Here is a 20,088-nt window from a genome sequence, read left to right on the forward strand (position 1 = left end):
AGCTGAAATCAGAAGCATAGCTGAGCAAATTTTCTTTTTTTTTTCCACCAGATATTATTGGGGTCATATTTACCCCTGCAGCGTTATTGTTTCTGTGGCAGACCAGTGCGTTGCTGCTATCTATCCCACCAGCTAATAGCACGCACGCTGCCTGCTTGTGTGCACTAAACAATTTTTTCAGGGAGAGTGCGTTGCTTCTCTGCTAAGTTACAGCACGCACTTCACCCCAGAGCGGTGACGCAGACAGCACTACAGTCCACCTAGGTGACTGCCTTTGCGCACTAAACAATTTTTTCAGGGAGAGTGCAGGGCTTCTCTGCTACCAGCTACCTTCCTGCTGTGCCAATACGCATCACTAGCCTTGATTGTCCTCCTATTACAGTCCCCTGTAGTTATCCCCTTTGCACTGTGCATCCCCTGAGACTACAGCACGGGTCACATCACATCCCCCAGTGAAGCAGACCCCTGCCCGGTGCTGGGTACCACGGTTTCAGTGCATCACGGACGCCAATGGTGACACAAGAAATCTCACTCTCTCCTAATCCAAAAAAGGGTACAGTAAAAGAAAATAGAAGAAATGACATCACATAACTCTTACCCATGTTTGCCTGCCCATCTTCTCCAGCGTGATCAAATGACGGGAACATACTTCTGGCGATGGACCTCCAAGCCATATTTCGCTGTCTTTCATCACCATAGCCAGGGTGGGTGGGCTGCCACAGCTGGGGCCACTCTTCAACCAGGCCGATCAGCCTCTCTGTATCACGTCTGCTACACATCTTTGGTGGGCCTGTGTGTGCAGATCTTATCACCCTGTGTGTGCAGATCAGATCGCCCTGTGTGTGCAGAATATCAGATCTGCCTGTGTGTGCAGAATATCAGATCAGCCTGTGCAGTAAATCGGTTAGCACAGGCGACTTCCTGTTTAGCTTCTAGCGTGATGTAGAAACGATTTTCTGTGCTTTAGGGATGAATTCTAAATCGCTAAGCTAGGGGCCACTCGCGAGAGTAAAGAGTAAAAAAAATGGCAGCACAGGAATCGCTGCAATACTCGCATCCCCATTCATTAACATTGGACTCGCTAGACTTGCAACGAATAGCGAGTTTCCGAGTCGGACTCGTTAGAGTCTAGCGATTCCGAGTATTTCAGGATTCGCCCATCCCTACTGGTAATTAAAAGTGTTTCCCAGCTGTGATACTTTCAAAAAGGGGTTGCTACTACCTGCTAACCATACAGGGTGCCCAAACTATTGCATCGGCCTATTTTCATTTTTGTAATATTAAAAATATTAAAAAAAATTACAATATATGTTGTATTTTTTTTTGCCTAAAATGTATCATCTTTAACGTTAACCTTTTTAAAGATAATTTCATCTTCAACTTGCTTAACTGTTCACAATAATAGTAATTTTGGCCAGGGATGCCCTATCTCTTACATGCCACTATATAGCATTATATTTTATGGTATCTGGGACCATACAATAGAAAATATCCACTGCACATCTGAACAGGTGCAAGCTGTCAAAACTATTCAGTACAACCAAGAAAATACAGATGTACTTTGAAATACTGTAATATGCAAACATTGAATACATCTAATTGGAACAGCATTACTGCTATAGAAAATATGTTAACAACAAGGAAGGTTCTTAGCGCACAAATTGGCCAGTTCATGGGAGGCCACCAGACCCGACAAGGAGTACCCAGGTGATGGGACCCTTTCCTTATATGCCTCTCCCAGCCTGTGTTTTCTTGGTTACCTGTGTTTTCTGAATCTGTAAAGCTGCTTTCATAAATGTGAATGTTATTTTTAGTTTTTGAAGAATCAAACAAAACCATTAAAATAGAATTTGTGGAGTGTTCCATCATATATCATATTGCAGAGAGTCATAAGTCATCCATCTACTGAGGAAGAAGTTATATGAACTTCATATCACGTTGAGTGAATGGTGAATAAAGTACCATCTTTTTCTATCCATATTCCTAGATCGTTATTGTTACAGCTGTGCTGGTAATATCCCCGTCTCCTTTTATCTGGCCCTTTGAATTGGTCAATGGTTTGACCTGTAGATCCGCAGCAGCTGTTGGCTCTGATGAGTCCTATATGCATGTGCATTGTGGAATATTAGGTGAGTGCAAACTGAAATTAATTTTAAAATGATCACCGGGCAAGACCCTATTTGCCCTTTTCTCTCCTACAGTGGTTCTGTGTCTCTGGAGGACTTGGCATGTCCATTTCCAGCACAAAACCCATTGATTCCAGTGGATATTTAGTAATACTTTATTACCTCTATGGTGCTGTTGTAGGCGAATTGAACATTGTCTAATAAACAACTAAATATGTGTCACGTACTGCTGTAACAAAGAGTTTGTGCCTAAAGAGCAAACACAAAATCCATCTACCTTCCATTGAAGGGCCTGGTATCTCTGTTTGAAATAGAACAGCTTGTTTATTCCACTAGATACCATGTAATACTGTAATTTTCCTGTGGGAGTGTGGATTTGAGCATTGCTCAACACCCATCCAATTGGATTCCGTTCCTTTCGACACAGGGTTCTAATACAAAGAATCCGCATTTCTGTTTTTAGGAGGACCCTACATGTTATTTTGCAGCACATAAAACCTTCACTTCCAGTAAATACTACGTATTTTTTATTTCCCCTATAGCGGTTCTCTAAAGACTTGTTACCTTGTTTTCCTGCAAATTGCAAATTGAAGCTGATTGCAAGGAATCTGAGATCTTGTGATCTAATATAAAGGAATTGTTCGCAATGTAATTTGTACTTTTGAAATTGATATTTTTTTTGCACAGGATTTGTAGATTACTTTTCAATAGCAAATTTGAATATATGCAAACATACCAGCCATTAAGTTAAAGACCACAGAAATATGCCTTCATGAGTTTTATTTAAAATGATTGCATATACAAGCATGGATGAATGTTTTATTCCATGTAACTATTGTCACGACATCCATGTCAGTAGTAAGCTATTCACAGCGCTAACCAGCCAGTAGATGACTGTACACTTGACAGGACAAGTATTTGCTACGATCAGACAATGAATTTGACTGCTAACAATGCTTGAATAAAAAGTTTTGACAAATCAGTTGAATGCACTTCCTTTATGCCGCCTTTTGCAACATCGGGCTTACTTCGTGTCACTGAATAACGATTTCTGTGCAGAATTTATTTCCACTTGAGAGCAAAAAGTATACTGGAGAAAATGTCATTTAAATGGATCTAGAATTTAGTCGGGATGTAACAAAATCTAAAGTATACACATCTGCAGAATGTCGGTGATGATTTCAGCTTTTGAGAAACAGAAGGATCTCTTCAGTAATTTTACCAGATGTTGGCCTGCATTCCAAATAAGCTTCATATAGTTTATACTGCGCACAATGCGCTGTAATGCGGCTATTGAGTCACTATTTAATATCTGGAGTAGCAGTAATGACCTGCCACTTTAGTTTTACTTGTATAGAAATGTTGTAACTATAAAACAGATGTACAGCACTCAGAATTTATTAGGAGCAAAAGGGTTTTAATAATGTAACAGATCTAGTCATTTCTTTTCCATTCCTCTTATAATGAATCTTAGTCAAGTATCAAATACATTGGATCACACAACCTTATTTTATACACTCATCAGTCATAACGTTAGTAACCATCTGCGTAATATTGTAAAGGATCCCCGGTGCTACCAAAAGAGTTCTGATCATTTGTAACATGGACTCTACAGTACAAGAAGAAAGTTTGAACCAGTCTTGTAGTAACTCGCATCAAGATATTAACAGCAGATCTTTTAAGTTCTCCTAATTTCTTTTGCCAGGAACAACCCAACAATATAGTTAGGCGCAGGTATGGACTGGGGCTGAAATTCAGCTCTGGCATTTGAAATCACACAGACCAATGCTGTCTCATCCCTAAGCACCAGATGTTGATATATTACTAAAATTACCCTTGATGGAGGAAAGCAAGATTTACCTCAAGACCAATATTTCTAATGATACCTATGGCTTGCTGGGGTAAGTGATGGAGTCAGCGACTTTGTGCTCCGTCACAACTCTTAACATTATGAGTGTCTTGAGAACACTGATTCTGTTAACAGCATAGCAGGCAAGGCAGCCCACGACCAGATAGGCCCTTCTGGCATTTGCCAGAATTGCCATATGGCCAGTCTGGCCCTGGCTTAGGCAGAACATGTAAAGGTAACATGAATGCTAAGAAACAAGGTTTACCAGCTAAACATTTCCCAGATCAGCACACTGCCCCCAATGGCTTACCTTTTTCTCATAATTGCATCCTGGTTCCATGTCTTTCTGAAGCACTGGCCATCAATGTGATGTAAAAAAAAATACAAAAACACAAAAAGTGTATCATCTCACTGGGTATTCAAGGCTCGGATCATGCTTCTGTGTAGCATACCAATGAAGATCCAAAAATGCATGTTTAGTCCAGCCACATGGATAAAACAAAGCATCTTCTTTTATTGAACATTGAGCAAAAACAAGTTGTAAAGCGTAACATCATAAAGTAATGTACGAATCCTATGCATTTCAAGTGGTTAGCCCACTCATAATCATGGCATACTGATTAATAGTGGGTTAACAGCTCGTAAGGCATAGGATTCATACCTCGGTTTATGATGTCATTCTGTGACAACATGTTTTTACTCAATATTCAATTGAGAAGATTTTATGCTTTAGTCATGTGTCTGGAATAAAGATGCATTTAAAAAAAACATAATTTATCAGACTAGGCCACCATTGTTTTATATCTCCTTGGTCTAGTTCAGATACTTACATGCCCATTGTGGTAGGGATAAGCATAGGAACTTTGACCTCTAGGTGGCCACACTTCCCCATACTCAGCCAACAGCAGTGCAGTGGCATAGATGGCAATATTTTCATTGCAATTCATGCTTGGGTAGCTTTTTTCTGGGAATGAACCAGACTTGCTACCATGCATTCCCCACTCACATCAATCTAGTGTGCACAAACCCCAATTGCTGGGTCATCTAAAGTCATTTTTAGAACTAATAGGTACTATCCACTGACTATTTGCTCTGACTCAGAGGTCTAGCCTTTACAGACTTTTCCAAAAGCTTTGAGATTGACACAAGTTTTGACAAAGTTTGCATCTTCAGTGTTTTTAGTCTTTTTAGTCAGATGTTTCTGTGGTTGTTAAAGTATGATTATAAGCATTTCATAAGTTTTTCAAATTTTGACAAATATATCAACTTTATGCAAAGTTTCAGTATTTACAGTGTTTATCCTTATTTCTCAAGACTTCTGCAATTCCAACAGGCAGCTGGATAACATTCTTGGCCAAATCTTGACAAATTACTTGCAACCCATTTTGCTTTGTAATATGGTGCTTCATCATTCTGGAAGAAACATGAGAAAAAATAAGGGTCAACACTAAATATTGAGTCTTTTCATAAATTTAATGCATTTAGAGACTTTAGAAACTTAGGAAATGCTTAGAATCGTACTTCAGGAATCATAGAAACATCTGACTCAAAGATCTAAATTCATAAAAGCAGCAAAATTTGTGAAAGTCAAAATTTAGGTGTCTCAAAACTTTTTTCCATGAATGCAATTAAGCCCTTGACAAGGTTCTTCATATCATTTTGCATGTATAAAACACATTAACTTCAAGCACTGACTGTTTACTTTCTGCCTAATGACCTTAGACCTTACTTTGAAATTGGATTTCAAAGTGAATGTTTAATCTAGTAATAAAGATGAGCTCAACTATATTCATAAAATTCTCCTTTGTGTATTAGTCAGTGAAAGGATTTTCAGTCATTTTGACATGGATTTTAAATGTAAGTACACCAGCCTCATCAGGTCATCTGGCATCACTTTATTAATGTATGCAGTTTGCATTCTGAAATCCAGTGAAAGATCCATTTTAATGTAAGGACTAATTGGTGTTTAAGTGTTTCTGAATGCATATAGGTTGAATATTAGAGAATCTATCCACTACTTCAACATTGATGATCTATCCTAAGGATAGATCATCAATGTTTGTTCGAAGGAGGTGCGACTCTTGCCAATCAGCTGTTCTTGATGCCGGCAGCTGTTGAAAGTGCTCTGTCTACTGATAGTGGCCACGGCCTTTTACTGCTCATCCATCACTATTCAAACATAAGGATAGGTCATCAATGTTATAGTAGTGCACAACCTCTTTAATTGCACAGTATTTGGGTTTATGACAGCATTCACATGAGTTTTATCAGCTTTTTTTAATTATTCCTTTTAGTTCATGTGCTTTTTGATGTATGTATATTTGTAAAGACATATTAAAAGCCTCTTGAAGTTTATAAAGAAATAATTCATGGAAAATGTCATATCCAAAGTATGCTGTGCTTTGAATAAAATGCCACTGAAAAGAAATGTGGGTGACATAAAAAGACTCAAACGCAACACTCGTTATCTATTCCTAAACAAATGGTCAACATCTTTCTGCAACATTTTGTATTGGAAAAATGCAACTTTGCAACCACTCATTGTAGATAAGCATTGACGCTTGTTGCGCTCTGTACAGACCTGATGTTTGTCTATGGTTGGCGGCCTCGCAGTACTCAGGATCCCCAGGGTCCTCCCCAGTGTCCTGCAAGCTCTGTGATTCTAGCACAGAGTAATAGCTCTGACTGGTAACATCTGATTGGATCAGGTACCAATGATGTTCACCTGTTGCTATCTTCTAGATGCCGCAATCAATAATGATCGTGGCATTTAGAAGACTATGAGAGAGAGAGCACTCCTTCACTTACCTCTCCAACACCCTCATGATGTGATCATAGGGGAGCCCGAGGTTGTCATGGCAGCTGGAGGTCACATGATGACCTCCGGATCTGCAAACTACGGTGGCCTGTTAGATTCATCCAGAAGCTGACACTAACAAGTGATCTGCTAGTGTAAAACTAACAGGTCTCATGCATTGCAATACATTGCAATACATTGAAGTCCCACAAAGGGAATAAGTAAAAAAAGATGATTTTTTTTAAACTATAAAAAAAATCACAAAATAAAAAGAAGAAAAAATATTAAACCAATAAATACGTAAATTTATGTCAAAATAAAAAAGTACACATATTTGGTATCGCCACATCTGAAATGACCCCACCTATAAAACTGTCACATTAGTTAACTCCTTTAGTGCACATGGTAAAAAAGGGGTAAATGTGATGCTTTTTCATCATACCACCAAACAAAAAGCAAAATAAAACGCTATCAGAAAGTCAAATGGAAATAATATCGCTGAAAACATCATGCAAAAAATAAGTTGCTAAACAGCTCTGTCAGCAGAGAAATAAAAAAGTTATAACATTCAGAATAAAGCAATGCAAAAAACATATTTTTTTCTAAAAAATAGTTTTCATTGTGTAAAAGCAGCAAAACATTAGAAGTGATATGAATGTGGTATCGCTGTAATCATACTGACCCGAAGAACAAAGGTGCTTTATAAATTTTACCACACGCGGAACAGCATAAAAAAATTTTAAAAAATCCTGAATTGCTGATTTTTGTTCATTCTGCACTTCAAAAATATGAATAGAAAGTGATCAAAAAATGTTATGTGACCGAAAATGATACCAATAAAAACTTAAAATCATACCACAAAAAATAAGCCCTCACATGACTCTGTTGGCATAAATATATTAAAAATTATAGCTCTCAAAGCATGGTGATGCAAAAACTTTTTTGCTTTGTGTAAAAAGCGTATTTTTGTGTGTGACAGCAGCCAAACATAAAAACCCATATAAATTTGATATTGCTGTAATTGCACCGACCCAAAGAATAAATTCGCCTAATAACTAATACATCACGAGGAACGTCATAAAAAAATAAATAAAACCAATTCTTGACCTGCTTTGATTATTCTGCCTCCCAAAACTTGCAGTAAGACTCAGCTTAAATTTATCTTGTGCTCTACACTGAGCGCTTACACCAGGGTTTGCGTGTAACTCTCTCAAATATATGATTCAGATGGATCTTCCTGCTGAATATTCCCTATATTGAGCAGATGGAGACACTCTGGATTGCTGTCTGGCCTGTGATTCAGTCCATCTTTTGAAGGGTGCATAAAAGTGCCATTGGCCACAGTTTTGTGAACTTCTGAAAAGAAGCACAATGCTGAAGAGTCAAGAGTAACTCTGCTGCCTCATTATAGTGAATGGATCTCTCAGAGGTTTCACCTGAATCATGTCACTCTGAGATATACTGTAGATGGAAACCACGATGTAAGTGCTCAGCGTTAAGCACAGGATAAATGTGATCCAAAATGTTCTGTAAAATGTTCTCAACAAAAGCTTCAACTCAATCCACAAAAAACAGCAAGTCCTTATCAGGTCTGTCATCTGTCAATGCAAATATAGGAGGCCTCCACATTACTATTTGTAGAAGTAAACCGTCATTGCATCTATAGATAAATTCCTAGAGGGGTGTAATGTCTAAAATGGGTCACTTGAGGGAGGTTCTGCTCTTCTGGCACTCAGGGTCTCTGTATATGAAGTCCGTAAACTATTCTGTGATAATTTGTTCTCCAAGAGTCAAATAGCGCTCCATCCCTCCTGAGTCTTGCCGTGTGGCTAAGCAGTACTGTACAGCGACATATGAGGTATATCTACATTCATCAAAAATTGTGTGACACATTTTGGTGCAATTTCTACTCATTTTTCTATATGGAAATGTAAAATCTGGGGCTAAAACAATTTTTTTATGGTAAAAATGTCATTATTTTTTCTTCACCGCCCAATTAAAATTCTGTGAGACACATGTGGTGTCAATAGGATCACTGTACCCCTAGACAAATTTATTGAGAGTATAGTTTGTAAAAATGGTGTCACTTATGAAGATTCTGCTGTTTTGGGATCACGGGCTCTGCCAATGTGACATGGCAATCTCAAATCATTCCAGCAAAATGTGAACTACAATACGGTGCTTCTTCCCTTCTAAGTTTTACACTGTACCTTAAAAGTAGTTTTCAGAAACAAATGCAAGTTATATCTAACAAATTTTACCACTATTATGAAGTACAATAATAATTAATAATATTAATAATATTTGATGAAAAAACAATCTCAAAATCATTGGGATCATTTGAAGCTTTCCAGAGTTACTACCACATGAAGTGACATTGGTCAGAATTGAAAAAATTGGCCTGTTCACAAAGGCAATAACAGGTTCTGGCACAAAGAGGTTAAAATAGAAACACACCAAAATGTGTGTGAGCTTTGTCCCAGCCAATTATGCCTCAAGACTGTGATCAAGCTCTCCATAGTGTGAGCCCTCTGTGAGGATATAGCATATACTTCAGGGGTACACATACCACAGGTTGACAACGTAGGATTTTAGCTAACGTAGTTATTTCAATTACACACAGAAAAGTACATTTCTTCCCATAATATAAAATCCTGCCAAACCCAAAGTTTGAAAATAATGATTTTTTTTAAACCTACATATTAGATTTTTTTTTGTTTTGGAGGCCATTTTAATGAAAAAGACACCAAGACATGTACTGTTGATGCCTGTAAGTGACTTATAGTGCAATGCCCAACTACATTCTTTTCCTCAGGGTGACTCAGTGAAGACCCCATTATTAGTGTTGGAGTGTCTAATTTTTTTTTATTACACTTATACTGTTGCAGGTAGCAAGCAACTCTACAGGGCATGTCCCTTATGCTCTTCATGTAAAGAACATAATGACCGGATCATACAAGAAAGGAATCATGGTTAGTAGTACAATCTTATGATTTCTCTTTATGTTAACAAGATGCTCTTCTTCAATCCTCAAACTATTGATGGTGTTCTTTAGATTAATATTTTATTTATTTTAATCACTTAGATAGCGCCATTGACTTCCACAGCGCTTTACAGATGTGATTATCACTGTCCCCATGGGACTCACAATTGAAATTCACTACCATTAGGTCTTTTGAGTGTGGACGGAAACCAGAAACATGGCGAGAACATACAAACTCCTTGCATATGTCCTTGGTGGGATTTGAACCAAGGACTCCAGTGATATAAGACCATCATAACAACTTTGGACATTAAAATGAGCCAACTGTTCAATGACTGGTACCTCCATAGGTTTTACATGCTCCACAATGACAATGATCCAAACAGATTCATTGCTAGAGGGTGCAGAGCTTATAGTTGCACCTTTGTGTTGGGCATAGAGGGAGCTTATAAACCCCTCTGCCACATAAAAATACATTATTATTATGAATTGAAAATAGTAGGTAGAGAATCCTGGTTTTGCAGTGGGGCCCAGAAGCTTCAATCTTTGCCTCTAGGCCCAATGTGTTCATAGTCATAATGTGATTCTGTGGTCATGTTTTTTTAATCTGTGGTTTGGCTGTGTCTTAGAAGCCAGGGCAACCCAAATAGCAATGTTGCAGAGCTATGATACAAGCGTCTAAAGTCACAGTGTAACGCAGGCCTAGCATATCTCATAAACTATATTTTTTTATTATTGAGGAATAATATAATTAGATAAGAAGCCAGTAGTAATGTTTTGTATGGTTGAACTGAGCAATTTACTTCTTCAGTTTGCTTCTTCATTTACTAATCTGCAGTAGCATTACCTGTAGAAACAGGTCCATGGATATTCACAACAGAAATAATTGTTTTTCTTTTTATCATCTCTTTAAATTGCTTCTTTGTGACCTTCACAGAACATTGTTCTTATTAACATTAAATGAATGTCAATCAAGTACTTAAATTGGTCTCCATGGTAGTCCACAATTAAATCCAATATTATTTTTCAATGCTGCTCATTGCAGACAAAGGAGAGAATTCTACATTGAGATTATGATTGTTTTCTTGTGTTTTTTTTAATTAACTGCATGTAAATCAGGTATAGATTGTTTGGGGTGATGCTAAAACCACATTGATCGTCTTATGGACATCTTTTGGATGTTTATAAGATTTTAACAGTTTACAGTTAAAAGATAACCCCAACCTTCTCGCCTGGTCCTGCACTTATTGCCGATGAGCTTGTTATAGTGTATCAGGTAAAGTGCGACCCATCAGCCTGGCATCTAGGACATCTGCTCTACTACTTTGTCCAATCTTACAGAAGATTGAATACATTAATTCTTTGAATTAAACTGCAGCTTTCTTAGGTTCTGTAGTCACAGCGTCTTTTAGACTTGGTCTTGTCCACCCAGTTTTGGTGGAGGAAGACGCTTCAAGAAAATGCGTGTTCACTTTTGCACTTGTATGATGACTATAGTTCGCCATTCTTACTCTATACTGCAATAGTCAAAACTAGAGATGAGCGACTTTGCCTTTTTTAGGGTCGAGTCGGGTTTCATGAAACCTGACTTTCTCAAAAGTCGAGTCGAACGAAATCGGCCGACTATAGGGAAATGTCGGGAAAAGTCGTGAAAAAACACAAAACCCAATGCAAGTCAATGGGGAGAAAAGTCGGCAGTGAGTGGAGGACTGTAAACACACCTGGCATGAATTTTAACCCTAGAGGCGGCGAAATCTCTCCCTCTTCTCTCTCTCTCCTCACTCTCCCTCTCCCTCTCTCTCTCTCCTCTCTCTCCCTCTCTCTCTCTCCCGCTCCCACTCCAGCTACGCTCCCGCTACGCTTCTCATTGGCTGAAAAAAGTCATGTGCAAGCATTCGGCGAATCCCGACTTTGACGCTTGGGTCGCCGACCGTATGGTCAAATTCACACTGTGGTCGGGTTTCGTTTCATGAAACCCGACTTTGGCGAAAGTCGGCGACTTTTGAATCTGACCGACCTGTTTCGCTCAACTCTAGTCAAAACCTAAACAATGCACATCACGGTAAGCTATGTTATGCCAAAAAGCACCAAAATATGCATTGTACTAAACAAGAGATTTTACAAAGGCTTTTAAGTAGGGCTAAAAATAATCAAGTTTTATTAAAACAACATTAAAAATTCATACTTGGTTTAAAAACCTTTGTGTGCACCAGAAGAACAGATGGGTGAACCAAGAGCAATTAAATATTGTGCATAGGTAGATAGTCCAAATATATATCTCTGAGCAAGCAAATACCTTTAGTAAGGGGAAAATCACAGTTCAATACCAACTAAGGTTTTTTATATCTTTGTTTCATATTTGCATATTTCTTAGTATAAATGGTTGGAATTGTTCAGAATCTAATCATGTGCACATTGGGAATGACATGTTTTTATTCAATGCACGTATACTTTTAGATTGAGTTCCATAAAATGAGGTTGCTTGGCAAGAAAACACTTAACATTTTACGAGCATTATTAATTAAAACAAGTCTTATATGGTTAATTGGATATTTATATGCAGATATTTTTATTTTACTTTGGGCAATATATAGTAGCTGCATTAATATTCCTCATTAATTTTCTGTTTTGTACTTCCAGTTAAATTTTATGACAAAGTTATATATAAAATGTGCATGTTCTTAAACAAATGTGTCTAAATTATGCAGAACAATGATTCTGGTCAGTTCGAAGGCAGCCATAATTAGACCCTATCTACTTAAAGGGAGTCAAGTAGAATAATTGTAAATGCAATTTACCAGTATATGAGATAGAAACAGTTCTATAGGCTGCAATTACATTATATGAGGCAAAATGTTGATTTACGTATGTCTACTTCTCAGCCCAGTGCACCATGCATGGTCGGCTCTACTGGTTGTTTACTTACATTTTACTATTAGATCATGTTAAGCTGAATAATGGAGACTTCATCATTAGAGGTGATTGAATTTGGATTCCAAGGGGATCTTTACAACAAATGTATCTGGAGAAAGTCAAAAGTATTTCTAATTGTGTTAACCAATTGGAGAAGACCTGTCACTTGCCATGTATATGCATTTATGTTACCTGGTATAAATGCTGATGTTCTTAATCTGTCATTGTTTCTTGTTTATTTTCATCCTTTTCTCCTTTCCTGGGTTATGTCCACCTCTCCCTTTTCTGTGAATTTAGTCTTGTTAGTTTTGTTAGCCAATGGGATGTGATCCTGAATGCTTCCATTTGGGGGCCTTCTTAAGGACCACATCCACTTGGAGACTTGTAGATTAGTTTTGCATGAAAGGAAAAATGCACCATAGTTCATGAATGGCTAGGCACAGCAAATAAATAGCAGCACTAAATTCAGGAGAACAGTTGTGAATTGACCAGATAAAACAATCAAACATTATTGGCAAGTGGCAGGTCCTCTTTAAATCAGCTTTATAAGGAGCTTTACTCTAGGATGCTTATCAATGACCACAGCATAACCTCTGCCTTTTAACTGTGACAACCATTTGTAGATGTTGACCAACACTGAATAGTACTATAAAAAAAATCTTAACAAATATGTGGCCTAGTGATGTGCAGCGTTTATCCTATTACGGAGGAAAAGCATTGCTATGGCATTGTTTGATGCTGCTATCATACAGGCAGCACTGTTACTTAGGGATTAGCACTGTTGCATTGCAGCTTCAGGGTCCTGGGTTCAAACCCCACCAAAAAAAATCTGCAAGGAGTTTATATGTTTTCCCTGTGTTTGCTTGGAGTTTCTCCGGTTTCCTTCCACACTCTAAAGACATACTGATGGGGAGTTAAGATTGTGAACCCCAATGGGGACAGCGATGGTGATGTCTGCAAAGCGCTGTGGAATATGATAGCACGATATAAGCAAAGCATAAAAATAGCAACAGTATTTGCATCTGCAACACCTTGAGATCAATTGTCATGAAACTAGAGATGAGATCTGATGAGATTCGAAATCACTAAACCAGAAAATTCTGTTTGCAGTGAATTTATTCTCTGTGAATTGAATGTCTCTCATTACTTTCTGGGGTCTGAAGAGACAACATAACATAACATAAAATGTATATAGAAAATAACTAAGACTTCTCTGGTCACCCCTACTTCTCACTGTCCTCAGTGCCTGTTCTTATCGCTGCTGCACATTAAAACCCCAGGTCTGTTCACACTGGGCTGGGACATGCCTGTGGACATGCATCGATAGGTTGGGAATGCCATGACATCATAATATAGTGACCTTACAATGGGCATGCGCAGGAATGACCTGTAGTAGCCGATACCAGAAGTCCTAGTCTACAAAGCGCTTTGTAAGGTGGCAGCAAACTTCATCACTAGAAATGAGCGAACCCGAACTGTAAAGTTCAGGGTTTGTGACAGACACCTAGTGTTCGCTGCTGAATTATGAACACAGACATCTCCCAGAAGTCAGTTTTAGTGTTCGGAGTTCGGATGCTGAGAGAGAACTCTGCTTCCTTTAGCATCAAATGGGTTCGGGTACCCGAACTGAACTTTGGACTAAAGTTTAGTCGAACCTGACGAACCCGAACATCCTCGTGGCCACTCATTCTCGGGTCTGGTCATCAGAATTTGCGCACAATGAGTTGCAAAAAAATTTACATTGTGGCGAATATGGATTTTTTTAAAGTTTAAGTAGAATTAAAATCCTCTCCAATAAATTCTCCAATCTCTACATGAGACCCAAAACCTGGAGTAGGGAAAATAGGGAAGCACTAAAATATTGAAGTCGATTTGGTCCATAAATTATTTAACTATTTACATGAATTCATGGTACATCTCTTGACAGCCACTCAAATATATCATGGTCAAAGTTTACTGACTGAGAATCTGTTGGAATTGGTTACTGTCTGGCACCTTTTAGAGTCAGTTCTGGGGTATGCTTTATTTTGGTTAATTTATCTGATTTATCACCCTAAGTTTAGCGACAACATTTAATTTCAGTCTCTCAAGAACACATCCTCCACCTCCATAAGCATTACTATAACCACATAGCTAAGCATGGTTATTGTTAATGTCATCCTCCTACAGGGCAGCTTTCTATTCTGGTTCATGAAAAAAGCCTTTAAAATATATCTATTCCAAAAAAATAACTTATGTGTATGTTCAGCTTCTTTTTTGTGCTAAATTAACAGATTCTTGCATGGCTTTGTAACAGAAATGTAGTCTACCACTTTGTATCTTTTCACATACAGAAATATTATTCATTCTATTTTTAAAAACATTATTTTATGACTTATATTGAAAAAAAATACCACTTACATAACTGTAATGTGTTGTGTTAAGGGATTTAGACAAATAGTGAAATGGAAAATGTACTAAAGTCATTTTGAAATTGCTTTTGTAGGATTATATTAAATACAGAAGTCTGTGCTCTAAAAACAATGAAAAGTGCATTTACGAAATGTAGGTCAGGCAAACACTCTATATTTCCATGAAATTGCCAACTTGCATGTTTTGTTGGCATCACATGAATTTGTGCACTTTGTACAACCACTTAAATCATTAATACCTTAGGGAATGTCAAGTTTTAAGTTACGTTTTACAGTGAAGAAAGTAAAGTATCGAGAGGCAATTATTAGAACCTTGATTGTCCTTGGATAGATGTAAGAAATATGGTCACTTTGAATTGTGTATATAGACTTTTTACATTGAATCCATCCTTGTTATTATAGTACATGAAAATTTGGGTGGATTAAGGTGGTTTAGGGAAGAATACTAATAATTAGTGTTGAGCATTCCGATACCGCAAGTATCGGGTATCGGCCGATACTTGCTGTATCGGAATTCCGATACCGACTTCCGATATTTTTTCAATATCGGAATTCGGCATCGGAATCGGAAGTTCAGTTGACTGACGGCCTGACGTCATCATGATGCGCGGTGTGTGCGCATCATGATGCGCCGTCATTTCGGGCCTTCCGGGGGTCTCTGCCGGCCTGCCGGGGGGCTGTGCCGGCCTGCCGGGGGGCTGTGTGGACTGCCCGGGGTCTCTGCCGGCCTGCCGGGGGGCTGTGCCGGCCTGCCGGTGGTCTGTGCACCCTGTGGGGGTCTGTACCGGCCTGCCGGGGGGCTGTGCCGGCCTGCCGGGGGGCTGTGCTGATGTCCGGGGGTCTGTGCAAGCATCGTCCGATGGGACTACAAGTCCCATCGGGCGATGCCTGCTACCATGACAGTGATTGACACATTAGCCAATGATGGGACAGTAGTAGTCCCATCATCCGGCTAATGTGTTAAATGTTAAAAAAAAAAAAAATACTACATACATACTACATGCATGCTACATACATACTACATGCTACATACATACTACATATATACTACATACATACTACATACATACTGCATGCTACATGCATGCTACATACATACTACATGCTACATACATACTACATGCATGCTACATACATACTACATATATACTACATACATACTACATACATACTACATGCATGCTACATGCATACTACATATATACTACATGCTACATATATACTACATGCTACATACATACTACATGCATGCTACATACATACTACATATATACTACATACATACTACATACATGCTACATACATACTGCATGCTACATACATACTACATGCATGCTACATATATACTACATACATACTACATACATGCTACATACATACTGCATGCTACATACATACTACATACATACTACATACATACTACATGCATGCTACATACATACTACATACATACTACATGCATGCTACATGCATGCTACATACATACTACATGCTACATACATACCACATACATACTACATACATGCTACATATATACTACATGCATGCTACATACATACTACATACATACCACATATATACTGCATACATACAATACATACATAGACATACAGTACATATAACATAGAGTAACATACTTACCAATACTTGTCACATTGTTCCCCGAAGCCATTGTCTTTCCGGAATAAATATTAACATAACAAACCACAAAAATACTCACCCACGATCCGAAGCAGTCCACGAGTGTGTCCCACGACGATCTTGGGTAGAGAACGGCAGCATCAGATGATGCTGCCGTTCTCTACGGGCTGCAGGAATCCAATGACGGAAGGTAGGTATCCTTCCGCACTGTATTCCTCCGCCACTTAAAAAAAAAAAAGTCCCTAGTCTCACTTTATGCCATTGCTGCGTGGGAAATTCCCACACAGCAATGGCATAAAGTGAGACTAGGGACTTTTTTTTTTTTAAGTGGCGGAGGAATACAGTGCGGAAGGATACCTACCTTCCGTCATTGGATTCCTGCAGCCCGTAGAGAACGGCAGCATCATCTGATGCTGCAGTTCTCTACCCAAGATCGTCGTGGGACACACTCGTGGACTGCTTCGGATCGTGGGTGAGTATTTTTGTGGTTTGTTATGTTAATATTTATTCCGGAAAGACAATGGCTTCGGGGAACAATGTGACAAGTATTGGTAAGTATGTTACTCTATGTTATATGTACTGTATGTCTATGTATGTATTGTATGAATGTATTGTATGTATGTAGTATATATGTGGTATGTATGTAGCATGTAGTATGTATGTAGTATGTATGTAGCATGCATGTAGCATGCAGTATGTATGTAGCATGCATGTAGTATATATGTGTTATGTATGTGGTATGTATGTAGCATGCATGTAGTATGTATGTAGTATGTATGTAGTATATATGTAGTATGTATGTAGCATGTAGTATGTATGTAGTATGTATGTAGCATGCATGTAGCATGCAGTATGTATGTAGCATGCATGTAGTATATATGTAGTATGTATGTAGCATGTAGTATGTAGCATGCATGTAGTATATATGTAGTATGTAGCATGTAGTATGTATGTAGCATGCATGTAGTATATATGTGTTATGTATGTAGCATGTAGCATGCATGTAGCATGCATGTAGTATGTATGTAGTATGTAGCATGTAGTATGTATGTAGCATGCATGTAGTATATATGTGGTATGTATGTAGCATGCAGTATGTATGTAGCATGCATGTAGTATATATGTAGTATGTATGTTGCATGTATTATGAATGTAGCATGTATGTAGTATGTAGTATGAATGTAGCATGTATGTAGTATGCATGTTGTATGTATGTAGCATGTAATTTTTTTTTTTTTTTTTTTACATTTAACACATTAGCCGGATGATGGGACTACTACTGTCCCATCATTGGCTAATGTGTCAATCACTGTCATGGTAGCAGGCATCGCCCGATGGGACTTGTAGTCCCATCGGACGATGCCTGCACAGACCCCCGGAGCCTGCACAGACCACCGGCAGGCCGGCACAGCCCCCCGGCAGGCCGGCACAGCCCCCCGGAGCCTGCACAGCCCCCCGGCAGGCCGGCACAGCCCCCCGGCAGGCCGGCACAGCCCCCCGGAGCCTGCACAGACCACCGGCAGGCCGGCACAGACCACCGGAGCCTGCACAGACCCCCTGGCAGGCCGGCACAGCCCCCCGAAAGGCCCGTACAGACCCCAGAGAGGCTGTACAAGGGCAGGAAAGGGTTTTTCTTATTCCGATACCGGAAGTCCCATAGACTTGAATGGGACTTCCGGTATCGGAATCGGCGATACCGATACTTTTTTTAAAGATCGGCCGATACCATCCGATACGATACTTTGAAGTATCGGACGGTATCGCTCAACTCTACTAATAATTTAAAACAAGAGGTTGCATATTTTTATATAGAATTGATTGTCAATGATGAGCTGATTGCAAGATGTTTCTGGAAACCCCATTGGCAAGCTGTCGTCAGTCTGGGAACCTGGCAGATATTTAATTTAAAAATGCATCTTTAGTACAGCCACATGGGTAAAGCAAAAAGTCTTCTTTATTGAATGTTGAGTAAAAACATTGTACAGAATAACATAATAAAATTAGGTGCATAGCCTACTCGTTTCGAACCATGATTAAGAGTGGGTTTACCGTTCAAAATGCATAAGCTCTGTACCTCATTTTATGATGTTACAACATTGCTCAGCATTCAATAAAGAAGATTTATGCTTTCTCCATGTGACTGTACTAAAAATGCACTGTTGGATTGTTATTGTAATGTTACACAGGAGCATGGTCTGTGCCTTGTATTAAGCCTAGCTACACCTGGTAAGCTGGTATACTTTTTTTTGCTTTTTGAAGTATTTAATTTCCCTGCTGCTCCCCCACAGGAGAATTGAAGTATTACACAAACCTCCTTGAAATCAGTGACTGTCTTTGTCAACCATCCAGAGTTAAAGTCCATTTACACTAGCCAACCAACATTCAGATATTTGTTTGCTGGTCAGGGGTCATTACATTGCCTCTACACAAATAGATTACACTTCAGATGCCCAGTGAACAATAAGTAATAGATCTTTCAGTGCACATAGCGTGCCATGTTCTTCGCAGCGCAGGTCCTGTTTACACATGACAGTGTGCTACCAAGAAAGATCATCCTTTGTGCAAACCAAAAGATCATCACACTTGATCATCGTGTGATTGGCAGCCTGTTCATACTGCAGAATTATCATGAAAAGAATGTTCCTAGGAATCAGGGCTGTGGAATCGGTTAGCCAAACCTCTGACTCCAACTCCTCCTCAATTTCCATGACACCGACTCCGACTCCACCAAAGTGGGCTCCGTCTTCGGCTCCACACCCCTGCTAGGAATGCTCATTAATGATAAACATGCAGGGTAAATGCACCTTTACAGGTACAATACACGTGAAACAATTGACTATTATGTGACTAATAATAATGTCCTTCGCCATTAACAGCCACCATGTAAATGCAATGAAAAATAAGAGGCATCATTTGCCATATTTTTCTGACTATTAGACGCACCAGACCATAAGATGCACCCCAAATTTTCAGAAGGAAAATAGGGAAAAAATAATGTGTCAAATGGGGGTCCGTCTTACAGTCCAAATTCAGCTTACCAGGGAAGGGAAGAGCACAGGTGGAGGAATGGTCACAGTGGTCATTTGGTGGTCCAGGCAGGTGTGGTGGCCTCTGGGAAATCCCATCCCAGGCTGGTGCAGTGGCAGTGCTCTGTGCTGCGGTGGTGCTCTGTGAGGTGGCTTGGGCACTGTAGGGTGGCTTAGGCTCTGTGGGGTGGCTTTGGCTCTGTGGGGTGGTGATGCTCTGTGGGGTGGCAGTGCTCTGTGCTCAGGTGGTAGCGCTCTGTCCTGCGGCAGCGGCAGCTCTCTGTGCTGCGTGGTGGGCTCCGCCGGCATTTCATCAAAGCCCGGAAGCCCCCGCAGCTCCAT

The 20,088-nt window shown here is 39.3% G+C and overlaps 1 protein-coding gene across 2 annotated transcripts in view; it reads left to right on the forward strand.

Moving 5' to 3' along the window:
- TOX (thymocyte selection associated high mobility group box) overlaps window positions 1-20,088 on the forward strand; it is a 342,737-nt gene that overhangs the window by 66,992 nt on the left and 255,657 nt on the right. Inside the window, exon 2 of one of the 2 annotated variants that reach the window (XM_073583952.1) lies at window positions 9,661-9,744. The exons of the other annotated variant lie outside the window; for it this stretch is intronic. Within the exon in view, the coding sequence (XP_073440053.1) occupies window positions 9,661-9,744 (84 nt within the window). The remainder of the gene's footprint in view (window positions 1-9,660; window positions 9,745-20,088) is intronic. 2 annotated transcript variants of the gene reach the window in all.

This window comes from Dendrobates tinctorius, unplaced genomic scaffold (assembly GCF_039654945.1).
Source record: "Dendrobates tinctorius isolate UK_male_01 unplaced genomic scaffold, ASM3965494v1 ptg000082l, whole genome shotgun sequence".
Classification (NCBI taxonomy): domain Eukaryota; kingdom Metazoa; phylum Chordata; class Amphibia; order Anura; family Dendrobatidae; genus Dendrobates; species Dendrobates tinctorius.